Below are 18364 nucleotides of genomic sequence, written 5' to 3'. Positions count from 1 at the left end.
CTCACGTTTCCCTACTCGGTGCTTGTGTGTTCACGTCTGTGCATCTCTTCTCGGGTAACCAGGGCAAGCCGCGAAGCCTAACCCAGGTTGGGTCAGGATGGGAGGGTTCGGGGCAGTTTTCTTACTTCCTGCTTGGCCCTCGAATCGTGAACCCCCAGTTTCACATAAAAGAGTACAACCATTGAATACCGAAAGGGATGTGTTGGGGGGGGCGGTGAGGGGGAGGCGGACTCAGGATCCCAGAATATCAGAACTGGAACTGATCTCGGGACGGTCTCAGCCCGCCCCCCCCCCCCCCCCCCCCTTCAAATGAGACATGAGTTGCAGGGCTTTGCTCAAAGCCCCTCACTCATTCCCATTCAGGGCTTACTCTCCTCCCCCCACCCCCCCTAACCCGGTAGTCCCAGCCTCAGTTTAGATGGATAGAGGTCTCTAAGGGAAGAGCTTTTCTCAGTGACCTCAATGCTGCCCTCCCTCTTTGCTCTTAGGCCTCAGACACCCTCCCTTGGCTATGGCTCCTGGACTTTCAAGGCTGTAGGTGAGGGACACACACACACACACTTGTTCCCAAGAGGCTCCAGAAGAGCAAGTTTTAACTCCATATTAGATCCTTCCCAGTGAGCTACATCTGTCCACAGGTGATGTGGGCTGCCTTGGGAGGAAGGGAACCATTCAACACTGGCAGGAGTGATGTAGGGTGAGATTGCACTGGGTGACTTATGAGCTATTCGAACCCTAATAGTACCTGATTTAATGGAACTCACCGACCAAGGAAGGGGCTTCCAGAAGGTAAGGACTTCTCTGGTCTCTGGCAGCTGGGAGCAGCTGATGGCCTTCCCTCTGCAGTTCCCATTGCCCAACTTACACCAGGTCTCACTAGGAGGTGGAGGACAAGTAGGTCATATCTGAACTCTCCAGGTACCATCAAATACCTGACCCCCACTGTCCCTCCTTCATGAGGACAGGTGTGGTTGTGATGTGTATCAGCCTGTGTGCCTTAATAGTGCTCGTGTGGGCCTGTTTCTTCTGTTCCTACACACACATTGACAAAACCTTTTTATATAACACTATTTTAATGGAAATGCTGTTTTTCCAAAATGAGAGCTGTTACAGAAGATCTGAATGATGCTTATGTAACTTTAAAAACTGAGTTTGGGTAGATCTTAATTTGTTAACGGAAGGGGAAAGGGAGGCGTTCTTGTGTATTTATCTCCCATCATTATTAAAAGATCACTAAACCAATAGGATTCTCGAAGGTAAATCTTCATTAGTTAGGTTATGATGGGGCCTTTTTGGGCCCTGCCCCCTACACCTTTGCAAGTTAGTTCAGTTGATGGGAGGAGGGAGAGTGCAGGGAGGAGGGGAGAATTGAGGATTCAGAGGGACCTGCTACCCCCACCTCTGTAGTGGTGGACAGGACACTACATCTCTCTAGACTTCAATTTGCTCATCGGTAGAGACAATCCCTCCCTCATTTATAGTTTATAAAGTACTCACACAGACACTGCCTCTTTTAATCTCTCATGTCTTTGAGGTTGACAGCAGTTTTATGCCCATGTTGTAGAGGAGGAAACAGGGTCTGGAAAGGTTAATTGACTTACCCAAGGTCTTTCACAAGCTTAGTAAGAGGAGGCAACACTAAACTCTTTTTTTCTTTTTTCTTTTTTTATAATTTCCTATGTGTAGAATGGAGGAAATACTAGAACCTAGTCACTGTCTTTTCTTGCTAAGAACCCTAATTATATCACCTCCTCTGGGAAGTCCTCCCAGATACCCACTCTCACATCAGGGTTTTACAGCTTCCTACATACTCCGAGCACTTAACATTTTGTCTTGCAACTGGCAGTTTGCTTATTGGCTTCCCACCCAGAAGATGGATTGAGATTAATTGAGACTCATGAATAATGTATTATTTATTAGTGTGTCTCTTGTACCTAGCATAGTACCTGCCACAGAGCAGGCAGCCTTATGTGTTTGCTGTATGAGTCTTTACTCTATGTCTTAACCCGTGTTCTTTTGGACAGGGGTTCAGAGACCCATGGCAAGAAGCACATTTTATACTACAAGATAACTAAAACAATTTTCTATTGTATTCTATTTCATTTTTTTAAGGTGCTGTCCGTGACCCACTAATTTGATTTCATGACCCACTACCAGGTTGTGACTTTTGGTTGGCACAACACTGCTGTCATTTTCTGTCTGTTGTAGATGCCTTCTCTGTGTACTGTTGAACTGTCCCTAATAGATGCAGAGGATATGGTGCTCAGGTAGCCATTGTTATGAGGTCAAGGAAAGGTTTATATATATAAGAAAACAGAAACCCTTCCAAGACTAGAGAGAGGCACAAGGATGCAAACAGAAGCCAGAGGAGGGGGAGGGGATAGATGAGGGAAGGTCTCCGAGAGGCCTGCTGGGAACCTTTGTGCCTCCAGAGACTAAAAGGCAGTGCCAGCTTTACTGGAGCCTGGAACCCCAAACACGAATAGGCCATGGGACTCTTATTGATCTGCCCCCAGAGTATAGGTCTCCACTCCAGAAAGCTCTCTGTTAAGGGGGTGGGGGAAGTGAGGGGTAAGTGGACATTCCCACTTCTGCCTAAAACAGCCTCTTCAATAAACCTCTTGCCTCTAGGCCAGTTGCTGACTATGTGACTTTGGGTAGGCTGTTTAATTAGGTTCAAGGTTGAGGGTTGAAGCCAGGGCTCTCTGGGCCTCACAGCTCTCCCAAAAGAAAGCTCACCTACCTGTCCCATCCCTATACCTCACCGGGAGGGCTGGTGAGAGGCAGTGTGAAAACAGAAGCACCCCCACCCCCAACCACCAGCAAGTGCCAGAACAGTGGCATGGTGAGGGTGGGGCTCCAAGGAGCGGCTGTCCCTGTCCGTCCCTGTCTGGTGGCCTGGACTGGGTGTTCCTGAGCCAAGGTTTGGGAAAGGGAAACAGAGCTGGAGGGGCCTCCTCTCAGGGAGATGCCTGCTGCTTCAGAACCCTGCCCCCTTCACCACAGAAAATAAACACAGGATTGGGCCAAGGAAGACCTTTCATGACCTTCTGATGTCACCGAAATGTTCCATTGAAAAAAAAATGTTTATTTTTATTACAAACGGAACACATCCATTTTCTTGTTTTCTCTGTTCCCGCAGAGTCTCAGTTCCGTTTTGTGTTGTAACTAGGAAGGTGGGGTCTCGGCACCAGGGTTTGAGAGCCCTGTGCCCTCTGGTCAGTCGCAAGGCTTGTTTAGTCCTGTCCTGGCTGCTCAGGGCAAAGTCCCGAGGGGGACGTGGGGTGGGTTGGGATGAAGGAAGGAGAACCAGTTACCGTGACTGAACAGTTGGTGGGGGTACCAGGTACTGGGGGCTGGGGAGGAGCTAACGGTAGTGGGCATAGCTTCTCTGCAAAGTAACCTGGGACCCCTCACTGGGGCTTCAGATTTGGGAAGATGAATTCTGCAAGGTGCAGGCATGCTCACATCCCAACCCTACCACCTAGTTACTTAAACTTTTGACTACCTTCCTCATATTAAAATGCGGCTAACAGTAGTACCTACTTCATAGGTCATTGTGAAAATTAAATGAGATAATATGTGAAGTGTTAGTGCCTGAAACACTAGAAGTGCTTAATATTACTCTCACCATCATCCACCTTTCCTCCAGAACTGTTCCTCCTGCATCTGCCCAGTTCCCCGAGCCAGAAACCTGACGTCACCCATGCCTCTTCCTCCGGATTCATGTCCCCGCCAATCAGTCCTGAGGACCAGTGACTCTTCCCTTCCCAAGTATTTGTCAGGATTCGTTTAAAAAATTTTTTTAGGGTGCCTGGGTGGCTCAGTTGGTTGAGTGTCCGACTTCAGCTCAAGTCATGATCTCACGCTTTGTGAGTTCGAGCCCCGCATTGGGCTCTGTACTGACAGTTCAGAGCCTGGAGCCTGCTTTGGGTTCTGCATCTCCCCCTCTCTGCCCCTCCCATGCTCATGTTCTGCCTCTCTCTGTCTCTCAATAATAAATAAACATTAAAAAAGTTTTTTTTTTAATTTTTTTAATGCTTTTATTTATTCTTGAGACAGAGACAGAGCATTAGCAGGGGAGGGGCAGAGAGAGAGGGAGACAGAATCTAAAGCAGGCTCCGGGCTCTGAGCTGTTCGCACAGAGCCCGATGTGGGGCTCGAACCCATGGACCGCGAGATCATGACCTGAGCTGAAGTTGGATGCTCAACCAACTGAGCCACCCAGGCGCCCCAAAAAAGTTTTTTTTTTTTTTTTTAACGTTTATTTATTTTTGACAGAGAGAGAGGGAGACACAGAATCCAAAGCAGGCTCCAGGTTCTGAGCTGTCAGCACAGAGCCTGACACGGGGCTTCAACCCACCAACTATAAGATCATGACCTGAGCTGAAGTTCGACACTTAACCGACTGAGCCACCAGGCCCCCCAGGCCTTCCTTACATTCCCTGCTGGTACCTCAAGCGTGGCCGACAACAGGCTCCTAATCAAACTCTCTCGGTTCCAAATTTGAACCCTAGCACTGCTAGAAGATGCAAATCTCATCCTGTCTACAAGCCACTTCCAAATGGTCTTCAAGATCTGGCTCCTGGTGGCTTTCCTACCCCATCTCCTACACCTTCCACACACCCACTCGTGCTTGTGTCCAGAGGAACTAAACACTTGTGACACCTTTTGCCCCATACCTTTGCATGGGCAGCTCTCTGCCTAGATGCCTTGCTTCCCCAAATCCTCCCAGTTCTGTCCTAGATGCTTCTCTGTGCTCCTATATTTCCATTCTGGTATCCTGGATTGTCCCCCCACCCCCACCCCCATCCCCTCCAGTATAGGTTCCTTGAGGGCAGGTACTGTCTTTTTTTTTTCCCCTCTACACTCTTAATGACTCTCACTGAGCCTGGCCCACAGTAAGCTAGGTGGCAAACCAGTGCCAGTAGGCATCTTCCTCCTTGGGCACTGCTTATCTCCTGGGGCACTGAGCCAGGAAGGCGGGGAGGCAGGGTGCTAGCCTCCTAGGCTCTTTCTCTACCACCCAGGAAGTGGGAGTCCCGGACCCAGAGTGGAGCCCGGGAGCCTGACCACCAGCACAGACACAAGAGCCTAGGACTTCGGAGTCCTATTTGCCCCGGGATTTGAAAACTGGAGGCTTGGTGAGACTGACAGACACACCTGGCCCAGGGAGTGGAAAAGGGCTCGTTGGGTGGGCGGACCTGCCGCAGGGCAGATCCTAGGCCTCCCCACCCCATGGTCAGTGTGCAAGAGTGTAAAATAAAGACAAATGGTACTCTTTGGGGTGGGGGCGGGCCGGCCAAGCCTGGACACCCGCCTCCTTCAATCCAGGTTCCTCCGGAGCACAGCCTCCCCCCATCCTTCCCCATCACTCAGTCCTAGGTGGCCACGTGACCTGCGCCCCCAGCAGCCACGGATCGCCTGGCTCCAGACCTCCTAAATAGGGAAGGGACTGAAGCAGATCGAGTTTCTCGGCCCGCATTTACAGGTTCCCTAGACGAAGCCAAACCTCCTCCTTCCCTCGCTGCTCCCCCGACTCGGCCCCCACCCCCCCCCCCCGCCCCAAGCCCGCCTGGCGCGGTGGGGAAAGGAAAGAAGGGGCCCCTCCTGCGCCCCACCCCCACCCCTCCACTCGTTCCGGCCCGGGGACCGCCCCTCCCTCCACCGCCCCTCGGTCGGCCCCTCTGGGGGCACAGCTAGGGTCGCCACATTCCAAACCCCTGGCGGCCCTTTGAGGTCACGTGGCGCAGTGGGGGTGGGGCGGCAGGACGCCCCTAACCCGGCGACCTAGAGGCTTTCCAGTGCTGCAGATTCTGGTCCCTTCTCCCTGGACCTAGCGTAGGCCAGATTTGCTTTGGCTTCTAGAGCCCGGTGAGTGATGCACGGCGGGTTTTTACCCTCCAGCGTGTACTGTGTGTCTGGGCCACACTGAGCACTCAGTGCACCCCAGGCATTGGCCGCATACCTTTACTACTGGAAGACACTAGCAGGCAATCGCCAAGGGAAGCCAGCTCAAAGGGCTAGAGTCTCAGCTCTTGGCCTGCAAAGTGGACAGGGAGGCAGGAAGGCTGGGTCGAGCCAGTCGCCGAGTTTAGGGCACTCTCTATCCTTGTTAGGCAGGCCGAAGTCAAGAGCTCACCATGTTCCCTCTGGTTAGCCTGGGTTCCAGACCTCTGAGAGCTGTCCTTTGGGTCCGGGGACAGGGACACTAAGAGGGGATGGCTTTCCTTATGGGCTGGGCAGATAGTCCCTAAACTGTTCACTCTATTCTAGTGCCAACTCAGATAGAAAGCCCTATACTGGAGCTGACCCTGGTCACACCAAGGCACCTTGGCTTCTTTTGAGGTTGAGAGGGGAGTGAGTGGATTGGAAGGTGGGGCACTGGCCACAGCCAACCTGCTGGAGACGTATGACCTTGTAGGAAGGAGAGTAGATGGTAGAGTGGACATGGCAGAAAGGGAGGCATATTTTGGGTGGAGGGAGAGGGCTGCATTTTTTGAATCATTAATTCACTCATTCGACTATTTACTGAGCCCTTACTAAATGTGAGTCATGTATTCAATCATTTGCAAAATCATTGACTTGCATAATCAGCAATCCGTCCTGGGGCTACTGTGAGTAAGACAGGATTCCTGTCCCCATAGAGCTTACAGTCCAGTGGGAAAGGCAGGCAAGAGAGGGGCATTCTCTGGAGCTGGGAGCATCGTAGGAGCAGGGTTGTGTAGAAGAGGAACACTTCACCCAGATTAGGTGGGGGAGGAGGCTCCCTAAAGAGAAAGTGTTATCTAAACCGAGGCCTGAAGTATAAACCATCTTTAATCTGTTGGGCTGAGAGTAGGGAAGGAAAGAATAGCCTTCCAGGTAGAAAGGCACAGCGCATGCAAAGTCCCAGAGGCACATTCTGGAAATTGCCAGTTAAGTAGGGTTGGCATACAGCCATCCACTTGGGTGATGGCTGACAGAACAGGAGGAGATGGAGAGATTGCATCTGGGAGAGGAGGAGGGCTGAGCTGGTAAATAATGCCACCCGCGAAGATGGTCCTTGGAGTCCACGCGGGGTGCTGCAGGAATACTGTAGGGGAGGATGTGACGCCCTCCTTTTATAGTTGCTTTCTGAAATCAATATTTATTTTTATCAAGATGCTACATAGACATAGCTTTAAAAATCAAATAGTTCTAAAGGGCTGTACGAAAACAGAAGTCCCCTGGCCTTTTTCCCAATCTTTATCCTACGCCTAGGGGCAACCACTGTCAACTGTTTTAGCTGTTTCTTCTGCTATTTCCTTCCTTATTTCTAAATAATATACGCACTGCCATTCTGGATTCATCTATCTAATTTGTTGACTTCTTGTTTTGGTAGATGAGGATTTTGATTCTCTTAAAGTCTTCTCTTCCCCTGCTCCCACCCCACCCCCTTTATGTTTATATCATAATTTATGGTTAAATCCATGTTCAGTGATTTCATTATTGAGTTTGTAGATATTATTTACTTTTGAGGCAAGTATTCTGGTTACATTTCCTCTTCTAATATCACTTTTTGTTGTATGCTGTGTTTACATTTCCTTTCTTGTACAACTTTTTTGTTTTTCCTGGAGTTAATTGCCTCATTTTTTTCTTCGCGTGGTTTTCTTTGAATCTCTGGCTCTGTCTTCCCACACCCTTCAACAGTTCTGTGAAACGCCTTCTCAGTACAATTTTGCATATGGCCAAGGCTGTCATATAATCTTACCGGTTCTGTTTTGTTTTTCCTTGGAGACATTTGTCCTGGGGCACGCCATCCTTCCGCTTCTCTCTGGATGCATTGCTCTCCAGGTCTGTGGCACATCTGTCACCCTCGGACTTCCCTTTGCCCTTTTCCTCTTTCAGGGACTCAATGTCTTTCTCTTTCTCTGTTTACTTCCTTGTTTGGATGAAACACATCTTCCAGATATTCCAGTAGCTTCTTGAGAGAGTGCCTGGGAGGTATAATATTTTAGAGCCTTTTGCATACGTCAAATGGTTTTACTCACCCTCACTTTTGATTAATATTTTTGGCTGGGTATAGAATTTTAGGTTGAAAATTGTTTTCCATCAGAATTTTGAAGGCCTTGCTCCTTTGTCTTGCAGTTTCTAAATGTTGCAGTTGAAAAAAAAAATTAAAAAATAAATCAGTAAAATGTTGCATTTGAGAAGACTCAGGTTATTTTGATTCCTGAGACTTTGAATTCATCTCCCTCCCCCACCCTGCCTTCTCAGATTTTCTCTTTCATCCCTGATACATTAAAACATCACAGGGGCACCTGGGTGGCTCAGTTGGTTAAGCCTCCGGCTCTTGGTTTCCGCTCAGGTCATGATTTCATGGTTTCGTGGGTTCGGGCCCCACTTCGGGCTCTGTGCTGGCAGGAGTAGTCTGCTTGGGATTCTCTCTCTTCCTCTCTCTCTCTTTCTCTGCCCCTCCCCCACTCACACTGTTTCTGTCTCCCTCCAAATAAACAAACAAACAAACTTAAAAACAAAAACGAAAACATCATGATGTATTGACATGGGTCATGTTTCATGGCACTTGATAGGCCTTTTTAATGGAACAGTGGTTTTCAAAGTGTGGTCCCCAGACCAGCAGCATCAATACCACACGTGGGAGGGAACATGTTAGCTATGCACCTTGTGAGCCCCACCCCCCATCTAGTGAATAGAAACTCTGGTTAGGTCCCAGCAATCTGTGCTGTTGTTGTTTTATTGAGAGATGACCGACATAGAACATTGTATTAGTTTCAGGCGTACAACGTAATGATCTGATATTTGTATATGCTGCGAAATGATCACCCCAATACATCTAGTTAACATTTGCCACCTTACATAGTTACACATTTTCCTCTTATGATGTGAACTCTTAAGATCTACTCTCTTAGCAGCTTTCGAATATACAATACAGTATTATTAACTGTAGTCACCATGCTGCACATTGTGCCCCTGCAACTTATTTATTTTACAACTGGAAGTTTGTCTCTCTTGACTCCCTTTCCGCACTTTGTTCACCTCCACCCCCTGCCTCTGGCAACCACCAGTCTGTCCTCTGTGTCTCTGAGCTTGGTGTTTTGTTTGTTGTTTAGATTCCACATATAAGTGAGATCATACAGTGTGTGTCTTTCTCTGTCTGACTTATTTTACTTAGCATAATGCTCTCAGAGTGCATCCTTGTTGTCACAAATGGCAAGATTTCCTTCTCTATGTGTTGAATTGGCTGAATAGTTTATATATTTTATATTAATATCATATATTAATATATACTTACACATGATAGGTGATATATATAATCTGGGTTTTAACAATCCCTCCAGGTATTTTTGTGCATATTAAAGTTTAAGAACCTCTGTTTTAACAGGTTAGGCCTTTTAGTTCTGGGAATTTCTTTGTTATTTCTTTGGAATGTCTGTAACTCCTGCTATTTGGATACTGGACCTCTTGGATTGATCCTCTGATTTTCTTATTGTTTCTCTCTTATTGGCCATCTCTTTTTTCTATTTTCTGGGAGATTTCCTCCATGCTATATTCCAATCCATTTACTAAGTATGTTGTCACGAATCCTTTTCTTTTCTTTTAATTCTCAAGAGTGCTTTCATGTTCCCTGGTTTTTCTCTTCTTTTCTTTTTTGCGTGGTTTCCTGTTCTTGGTTCTCTCGATACGTGCAGTACCCTCTCTCCGAGGATATTAATTTGTTCTTCTCTCTATATTGTCTCAGTTTCCTCTGATTTCCCATTTTCTGCTGTTTTGATTTGTATCTCACTGGAGCCTTTCCACAGGTGTCTGGTCTGCCTCGGCCGTCCTTTCGTATTTGAGAAGGAGGCACTGGATGGATCTGGAAGTGCTCCGTGTGGGCTTACGGTAGGGCAGTTAGGTGGCTGGCTGGACTCTTTCACTGGGGAGCCCCAAAGGTCAGTATCGATGGCGCAAGCTTGGTTTTTTTCTGGAAAGGTCCTTGAGTCTAGTCTCCAGCTGGAAGCCCACCACCTGCCCGGAGTTCTAGAGCTGGGTGTAGCATTGGAAGTGGGGAGCGGCATGTGGCAAGCGGGCTGAGGAACACAATTCAGAATGCTGACTTTCGCTCAGTGTTTGTTCCCACTCCTTCTCCACCTCCTCCCCCAGGAAAGTTCAGTATCTCCAGGATCCATCTTCCTGTTTCCTGCGTGAGTGGGGAAGGGGACACAATAAGTCATTTGGTTGTGTTGGGTACAGCTGACTTTCCTGACTATCGAATTGCTCTTTAAATAGATCTTGGAACAGGCCCCCAGGTTTTGGACCCCTGTCGTCTAGTTTACCTGCAACTTCCAATTCCCGAGCTTCTCTAGGGTTCTGGGGGAAGAGTTGGCTTGCTTCTTATAGGTATATGACTCTGGATGTTTTGGGCCTGCCTTTCTTAGTCATTTGTCACTTTCCCATCTACTTACTGTTTCCATATGATGTGGTCCAGGATTTTAAATGTCTCCTAGTTTAGTTAAAGATGGAGTTTGGATTTCTATTTCTTATTCTCCTTGTCATTTGGGGGGGTGATTTTTTTTTTAAGACTTAAAACTTTTTTTAAATGTTTATTTATTTTTGAGAGAGAGAGAGAGAGAGGAGGAGAGAGAGAGAGAGCCAGCAGGGGAGGGGCACAGAGAGAAGGAAACACTGAATCTGAAACAGGCTCCAGGCTTTGAGCTGTCAGCACAGAGCCTGACGCAGGGCTCGAACCCATGAACCGTGAGATCATGACCTGAGCTGAAGTCGGATGCTTAATCAACTGAGCCACCCAGGTGCCCCAGGGGGTGATTTTTGAAGGAAAAAGGTGATGGAAAGAGCTTTACTCCGCCATCTTGTGACCAGAGGTCTGAATGTCTTCTTGAGGTAGATAATAGTGATGTCTGTGCCCAACACTCTTGCTCCTGCTGACAAAGAGGGCGTGGGTTATTTATAGGAGAAGGGTGGGCAGGGAGAGGAGGGGAGGTTCAGGAGCTTAGGAGAGCTGCTTCAGGAACTTGACTGGAAACCTCCCAGAGATGACAAGGATTACTGGGCGTCAGGGAGGTCTAGCTGAGGTGAGACAGTGAGAATCAGTGGTGAGACAGCATGGAACAAGGATGGAGGTAGTGAGCAGTGGGGAGTAAGCCTCAGCTCAGAAGAAGAGAGGAGAAGGGTGGGGGACATTCTAGAAGAAGATAAAGGGGCAGCAAAGGGGCTGGCTTTGAGGCAGACTATTCACCGTGAGGCAGAAGAGGATAAGACGAGATCGACAACCACTAGTCGGATGTTGGTTGTGTGCCAGGAACTGGACCAAGTTCTTCAAAGCAGGCTCAGTGGTGGGGACGGTGGGAGGAGGGAATGGACAGGAGGAAAGGAAGGAGTTTTAAGGTCCCAGCAGGAAGGTCTGACTCTCAGATTGGAGGGTGGGGCAGGAGTGATGAAGTGATGAAGGAGTCTTATGTCCAGAGGGGGGATTGCTGCTCAAGAACAGAAGCACAGAGCAGCATGTGTGTCCATCATGTCTGTGCAGAGAGTGAAAGAGGAGGTGGGGGAAAGGGCAGTGCACTCGCTCAAGTCTTCTGAAGGGAAGGCAACGGGTGGGACAGGCCGGTCATCTAGATGCATGGCCCCCTGCACACCAAGGAAGGATAGAATTTTAAAAAGGGAGGGTGGTCAGGGCGCCTGGGTGGCTCAGTCGGTTGAGCGTCCCACTTTGACTCAGATCATGATCTCGTGGTTTGTGAGTTCGACCCCCCGCGTCGGGCTCTGTGCTGACAGCTCAGAGTCTGGAGCCTGCTTCGGATTCTGTGTCTCCCTCTCTCTCCCTGGCTCTCCCCCGCTTTACACTCTGTCTCTCTCCCTGTCTTGAAAATAAATAAACATTAAAAAAAAAAAAAGTTTTTTAAAAGGGAGGGTGCTCACTTTAGTCTACTTCAGTATCTACTAAACTACTGAAGGTACTGAAGCACCTTCCCCAGGTCACAGAGCCTCGGGGTACAGTCATAGTGAGGTTGCCTGAAACATACAGCCTCTGACTCTGAGCTCTGACGACCTAGCTTTCAAAACCCACCAGACATTTTCTCGGGTTTTAGGGCTGTTTCACATCTTCCATCTCATGGACATGTGCTGTCCTAGCCGTGCTTGCTGCTCCTGTCACTCCTCACTGCATAACCCCAGATCTGCAGCTGCCCCAGAATTCTGTGGTTACAGGCCGCAGAAACTAACGCTGGCTAACTTAAGCAGGAAAACAATTGATTGGAAGGTTATCAGACAGCTCATGGATGCGACGGCACTCCCTGCCTTTTGTCCTGTGCTGGTACGCTTTGATTTTATTCCTGAAAGTACCTGTCCTCTATCCAGGCCACAGGAGAGGAATGCTGATAAGTCTACGCAGCCAGTCAGGGTGTTTCTGCCTCTTGGCCAGCAGCTGGTTCAGGCCCAGACATGTGATGCTACTCTAGCCAATGAGACACGGGGGAAGCCCACTAGGCCAGGGATCCTGACACAGTCACAAGCTGCCTGGAAGTTTGAGTGGAGCCTCGACTTTATTGAAGGCGGAATTAACCCTCTTTGCCTCTGAAAAATGATATACTGGGGCGCCTGGGTGGCTCAGTCCATTAAGCCTCCGACTTCAGCTCAGGTCACCATCTCACGGTTTGTGGGTTCGAGCCCCGTGTCGGGCTCTGTGCTGACAGCTCAGAGTCTGGAGTCTGCTTCAGGTTCTGTGTCTCCCTCTCTCTCTGCCTCTCTTCTGCTCTCTCTCTCTCTCAAAAATAAATACATTTAAAAAAATTTTTAAAAAATGATATACTTGCTGATTGTTTAAGCCATATTTAGTTGGCTTTCTATTGCTTTCAACCAAGAGGTTGAAACTATCACATAAATGCCAAGTATCTTCCGTGGGTGGTTGGTGGGGCGATGGAGGGGAAAATAAGCTGACGGCTGAAAGGGTAGCATTAATAAGATTTCAAAATAAAGGAGGCTGATGCATCTTTTGGAGACACAAGAATTACCTCATAGATAATAATTGACTGAAAATGCTAGCGAGAAGAGGAAAACTCGGGGAGGAGCTCACCATTCATTAAGTAGACACTTGCTGTATACCAGGCACTGTGAAGGGGGCGAAGACATAATGATGACAGAAGACAAGATCCCTGCTCCCTGGAACTTTCAGTCCGGCTGGGTTGGGGAGACATTGAGCATGCAAGTAACAAAATAAACAGGATAAGATAATGGAAGGTCATTTTAGGGGAGTGGTTAATTTTGGTAGATGGTAGTCAAGGAAGTCCCCTCTGAGAGACCCAAAGGGAGAATGAGCCAGCCATGTGAATAACAACACGGAGATTCCCCCAAAATGTCTCAGGGCAGAAGTTGGCTCTGTCCTGGCTGGGAGTCCAGTGCTCATTCCAGAAAGGGAAAGAGGTGGTAACAAAGCTGGCCTTGGAGGCTCAGGCAGGCCAGGGGTGACAGAGTAGCTGGAGACCTCCCTCTGGCAGGACAGGCTAAGTGTCATTGACTTTCTAGAGGCTGGAAAAGTTTGAATGGAGTATTTGGAGGGAGAGCCTGTGGGTTGAAAGAAAGACACTTGGGGCCAGCAGATGACCCTCTGGTGTCTGAGTGCCCAGCTACTTCCTGTCTCCCCTTGCTCATCCAGTCTGGACTTCCAACCTGTTCCCCTGTTTTAACATGTCTTGATGTGGGCTGCTATAACAGAATGCCACAGACTAGGTGAGAAATATATTTCTCACAGTTCTGCAGGCTGGGAAGTCCAAGATCAAGGTGCTGGCAGCTTCAGTGTCTTGTGAGGTCTTGCTTCCTGGTTCATAGATGGCTGTCTTCTGGCCATGTCCTCACATAGAAGAAGGAACAAGAGAGCTCTGGGGTCTCTTTTATAAGAGCATTCCATTCCATTCATGAGGCCTCATGGCCTCATCACTTCTCCCAAAGTCCCAACTTCCTAATACCATCACATTGGGGGTTAGGATCTCAACATATGAATCTTGTGGGGACACAAACATTCGGTCCAAAAAAACCCAGCTCAACCAAATCAGTAAGCACCTCCAGAGTGTTGGCTTTTTGTGTGGCTTCTGCTCAGAGTTTGTGTAGGGTGGATACAAAGATAAGACCCGACCTCAAGGAGCTTGCTGGTCAAGGATTCAAGAGTACTGCATCTGAAACAATTATCCGCAAAAAAAACCCAAGGACACCCCACAGGGTTAGAGACCATGGGTGGCCATTACAAGCCGTTCTCACTGCATTGGTCACTGCATTGGTCACAACCTCCCAACCTAGCACCAATAGCCCTCTCCTGGCCCACGGGTCCCTTCTTCCCCTAGGGCTAAGGGTCGCCTGTGTCTTACTGAACCTCCCAGATCCCTTTAAGAGTAATTCATCAAGTTAGAGCCCGACACATGACTTCTGCTCATTCTGTGATGCCTTCCTCCAGTCTCCTGGGGATGTGAAGGAGGAGGAGGGAGGGCCAGTCAGCTGGACTAGGACTCCTTCGCCTAGAGGTGACATTGCCACAGTGGGCTTACCCGGCACAAGGTCCTAGTTTTGGGGTCCTGTAGCTGAACAAATAAGGAAAATGTTGACTCCTTACCATATCGGTATGTTGAAGAGGCAGGCCACTAGCATTTTTCTTGTATTATCTGATTATATCCACACAACAGCCCTACAAGGTGAGGACTTTATTCCACTTTACAGAGAGGTAGAGTCACCTGTCCTGGTCAAACAACTAGTAAGTGATGCAGCCAAGATCTGAACCCCAGCAGTCTGACTGAAGCATCCCGAGTTGACGCCATTGTGCTCGCTGCCAAATTGGCTTATTCTAGGAATTTCCCTTCTTGCCACAACATTAAGAACTGAGCTAGAGGCCATTCTGAGCAACGCGAAGAGAGGGCTTTGGGATCCAAGAGAAGAGGAATTCCGGGAAAGACACTGCCATTTTGGCTATTTTTTCCCTCATGTTCCCCAGGCAGGGAGCGCTAACTTTTGATTTGCCAGGTGTCTGTCTGTTCTTCTAATTAACACCAGAGTCCGCCTTTAGTCAGAGCCTCCCTATAGCTGGAATCCATAACCCTGTAGCTCTGGGGCCAGTCCTCCCTGAGAGCCAGGGAGGACAAAGCAACTCCCAAGTCGGGGTGGAGTTTCCTGTGATGACGTTCCCTTTGCCTATAAAAAGCTCCAGTATGATCTACCCCATTTATGGTGGAGGCCAGGGGGGCAGAGTGCGCTGGAGGAGGAAAAAATCAAGCTGAAACAGCTCCTCTTTGCCTCCCTGGATTCTCTTCCAAAATGCTGTCAGCACTGCCAGTTGGAAAATATTTTTCTCCCTCCCTTTGTCTTCTTTCTTATTTAAAAAAAAAAAAAAAAAAAAAAAGCCATCTGGTGTCAAATTCACTCCTGGCACATCATAAAGGGTAGCACTAAAAATGTCCCTGAAAAACTAAAAGCAAAACCACAGCAGTACACATGGGATTTAATCTCAGCATCCTAGAGTTTCAGAGTTGCCAGGGGCCTCAGAGATCAAACCTTTCCTTGTACCTGGGAGGAAACTGAGGCCAGGCGTGGGGATGGGGTTAGGCCACTCTTTTCGGAAACGTTTGTTGAGGGCCTACTATGTTCACAAGGCACTGTTTGGCGTGGGAGATTAATCGTGAACAGAAAAGACAAAAATCCCTGCCGCCTGTTTTCGGTGGGCGGTTCTTGCCTGGTCCTTGGGCCCTGCCTCTGCCCCGCATTCCCGAACGGCCGGGCGGGGGTGGGGTGGGGGGGGTGTGCTGGCTTTGGCCGTCTTCCGCCGCCGCCCCCCCCCCCCCCCCCCCCCCCCGTGGTTGTCACCTCCAGGCTGCGGGTCCGCGGGGGCCTCGGGCGGCGCCGCTTCCCGGGCCTGGGCCGCTGTTTACGTTCGGGCGAAGTTCGCCGCGCGCCGCCCCGGCGCGGTCCCCGGCGGCTGTCGTCGTAATCTCCCGCCGCTTCCTCCCGCCGCCGCTGTGGCTCCGCATTCCTCAGGGTTGAGCAACAACTTTCCCTCCGAGGGCGGCTGGGCCGGGGCCAGGAGGGGCGCGGCCCGGGCCTCGGTTCCTCCGGCGGCACCCCCAGCGCGCGGGTCGGGTGCGAGCGCAGCGCGGCGCAGCGCAGCCTCGACTCCCTGCCCTGGGAGCCGAGGCCGCCGCGGGGCGGGGGGCGAGGCCGTGGTGCCGCGCCGAGCTCCCCGCGGCCGTGGCCGGATTGCCCGAGCGCCCGGGTGGGGGAGTGGGCCTGACCCTGGCCTTGATCGTGGAGCTGGCGGTCCCCGCTGCCCGCCCGGTCTGGTGGCCCGCGCGGGGTGAGCATGCAAAGTTTGCTTCGATGTTCTGCTCCACCTTCTGAGGATTCTTTGACGGCGGAAGGAGGAGGGTTTGTAGTAACTACAGAAGAGAGCTCCTAACCCAGTTCTTGGCCGGAATGTAAATATTTACAGCAATCATATTAATACAGGCACTTGAAATACACTCTCATGCCTAGTGAACTTCAACGTATCTCTGGAGGGATAAAGTTGATTTCTTACTCTTTCCCTTATTTCAGGAACTGGAAAGCCCAGGCATGTAGTTCCATGTCTAGTCAGGAGCCAAGAAGGAGTCAGGCCAACGGGGAGCACCCTCCCTGGAGCCTCCTCAGGTCTCCTGACCTTCCTGCACCCTCATGGGCCTGGGAACTGGCCGCACTTGTTCCACTCAGGAGCTGAGTGCTGGGGCCAGGAGGGTGGAGTGGGATTAGATAATATCAAGCTGTCTACCCACTAAAATATAAACTCCAGGAGGGCAGGGATTTGGCCATTTGTTTACTGCGGTTATCTTTGGCTCTGAAAACAATGCTTGGCCCATAATAGATGCTCAATAAATATTTGTTGAGTGGATGAATGACCATAGTCCAGGTCTTCAGATTCCTAAGAATTCCTCTTGCCCTTTTACCTTACCTTTAAACTTATGCTTTCCTTCTCTTCCTGCCTTTTAAATCTTGAGCTAAAGGTTTTAAAGACTCTGTGTGTTTTCTTTTAGTTAATTTGGAATAATTTTAGACTTACAGAAAAGTTGAAAACACAGTATAGAGAGTCTCCACATACTCCTCACCCAGCTTCCCCCAAAGTTAATATCTTAGGTCACGTCACTGTGGTACATTTGTCAAAATGAAGAAATAACATTGGTGCAATACTATTAACCAAACGACACCCTTTATTTGGATTTCCTGTTTTTCCACTCGTATCTTTTTTTCCGTTCTGAGACCGATCTGGGATATCTCCTTGCATTTAGGGCTGGAAGCCTTTTAATATGTAATCCAGATCTCACTGTGTAAAGTCTCTGTCATTGGCAGCGACGCAGGAGGCGGTGCCCCTGGCACTGGACTGAGCTTCCTGTCCTGGGGGCCTGGGAAACACCTTGAGCCCTGGATCTCCTGAGAGTGATATCAAGGGATCACTCCTGGGTCTGCTCACTGGTTCTGGTAGCATCTGGTACGAATCCAGACCCTGAGGCCGACACTGGGTCTCCCCTCCCTGCCCTGGTACCCTCACTATGCCTATACTGGAAATGGGATGGATATGACGTTGCGGGTGATCTGACCCAGGTCTGCATTTCCTTTGGGACCTGACTCTTCTCTGTGCCCCTCATCACCTGGCACCCATTCCTTCATCTTCATAAGGGACAAACCCCATTCACGTCTCCCCTGCCTCACTCTCTGTTTACTCCATTCTGGAATCATCCTCCAACCTGAAATCCTCAGGGAAGCAACTTCTATTTCGGGCGATGTTACTTCCTCACAGCGCACCATTGAGCTAGCCTTGGGATTGAGTGGAGATGAGTGAAGTAAGGGACAGCCTGCTTATGCAATTGGCGAGGATTTATTGAGCCTGTTTGGGTCACAAAGACGAACAATTCTGATCCTTGCTCTCCAAGGTCTTACCGTGTGGAGGAAGAGGCAGGTAATGTGAACGAATAATCAGGGGACAGCCTTTAATAGAGATAATGTGGGCACACACTTGTGTGGCAGCACAAAGGGGCAGAGCCCGCTTGTTTGGGCTGTGGAGGAACATTGGGACAGCTCCTGAAGTCATGCTTGAGTTGGGTCTTGAAAGATGGATAGGAAGTGGTAAGTGCCCAGGAAGGGGGCAGGGAGAAGAGAGAAGGAGGGCTCTCCCAGCAGAAGGGAAACCAGGTGTGAAAGTGCAGGCACATCTGAGAGCAGAGCATTTAGGGGAACTGGAGGGTGGCCCAGTGTGGCTGGGACTTGGGGGCATGTGGGAGATGGTGGGAGGGAGACGGTGCTGGATAAGTAGACTGGTCAGGTCTTAGGTTCCACAGAAAGGAGTTTAAACTGTGTTCAGCCGATGGGGGAGCCTGGGCTC

The 18364-nt window shown here is 49.6% G+C and overlaps 1 protein-coding gene across 2 annotated transcripts; it reads right to left on the bottom strand.

The window, feature by feature from the left end:
* Positions 1-8512: 8512 nt before the first annotated feature.
* Positions 8513-16386, bottom strand: LOC109270400 (translation initiation factor IF-2-like). Of its 2 annotated transcripts, none has more exons than XR_002081511.2 (2): positions 14582-15737; positions 8513-10162 (listed from the first exon to the last, which is right to left on the bottom strand). XR_002081511.2 is itself a non-coding variant. In XM_019454947.2 (2 exons), the coding sequence occupies exons 1-2, from the start codon at positions 16315-16317 to the stop codon at positions 10067-10069; spliced, it is 591 nt and encodes a 196-aa protein (XP_019310492.1). In that variant the 5' UTR covers positions 16318-16386; the 3' UTR covers positions 8513-10066. The 2 variants fall into 2 exon arrangements, 1 of the variants encoding a protein (XP_019310492.1); XM_019454947.2 differs by lacking the exon at positions 14582-15737 and adding an exon at positions 15823-16386.
* Between the last annotated feature and the right edge of the window lie 1978 nt (positions 16387-18364).

The sequence above is a fragment of the Panthera pardus genome, unplaced genomic scaffold (assembly GCF_024362965.1).
Source record: "Panthera pardus isolate Hobbes unplaced genomic scaffold, ASM2436296v1 HiC_scaffold_6, whole genome shotgun sequence".
Lineage (NCBI taxonomy): Eukaryota > Metazoa > Chordata > Mammalia > Carnivora > Felidae > Panthera > Panthera pardus.
Note: the sequence above shows the minus strand (reverse complement) of the source record. Positions and strands in the feature narration are given on the sequence as shown.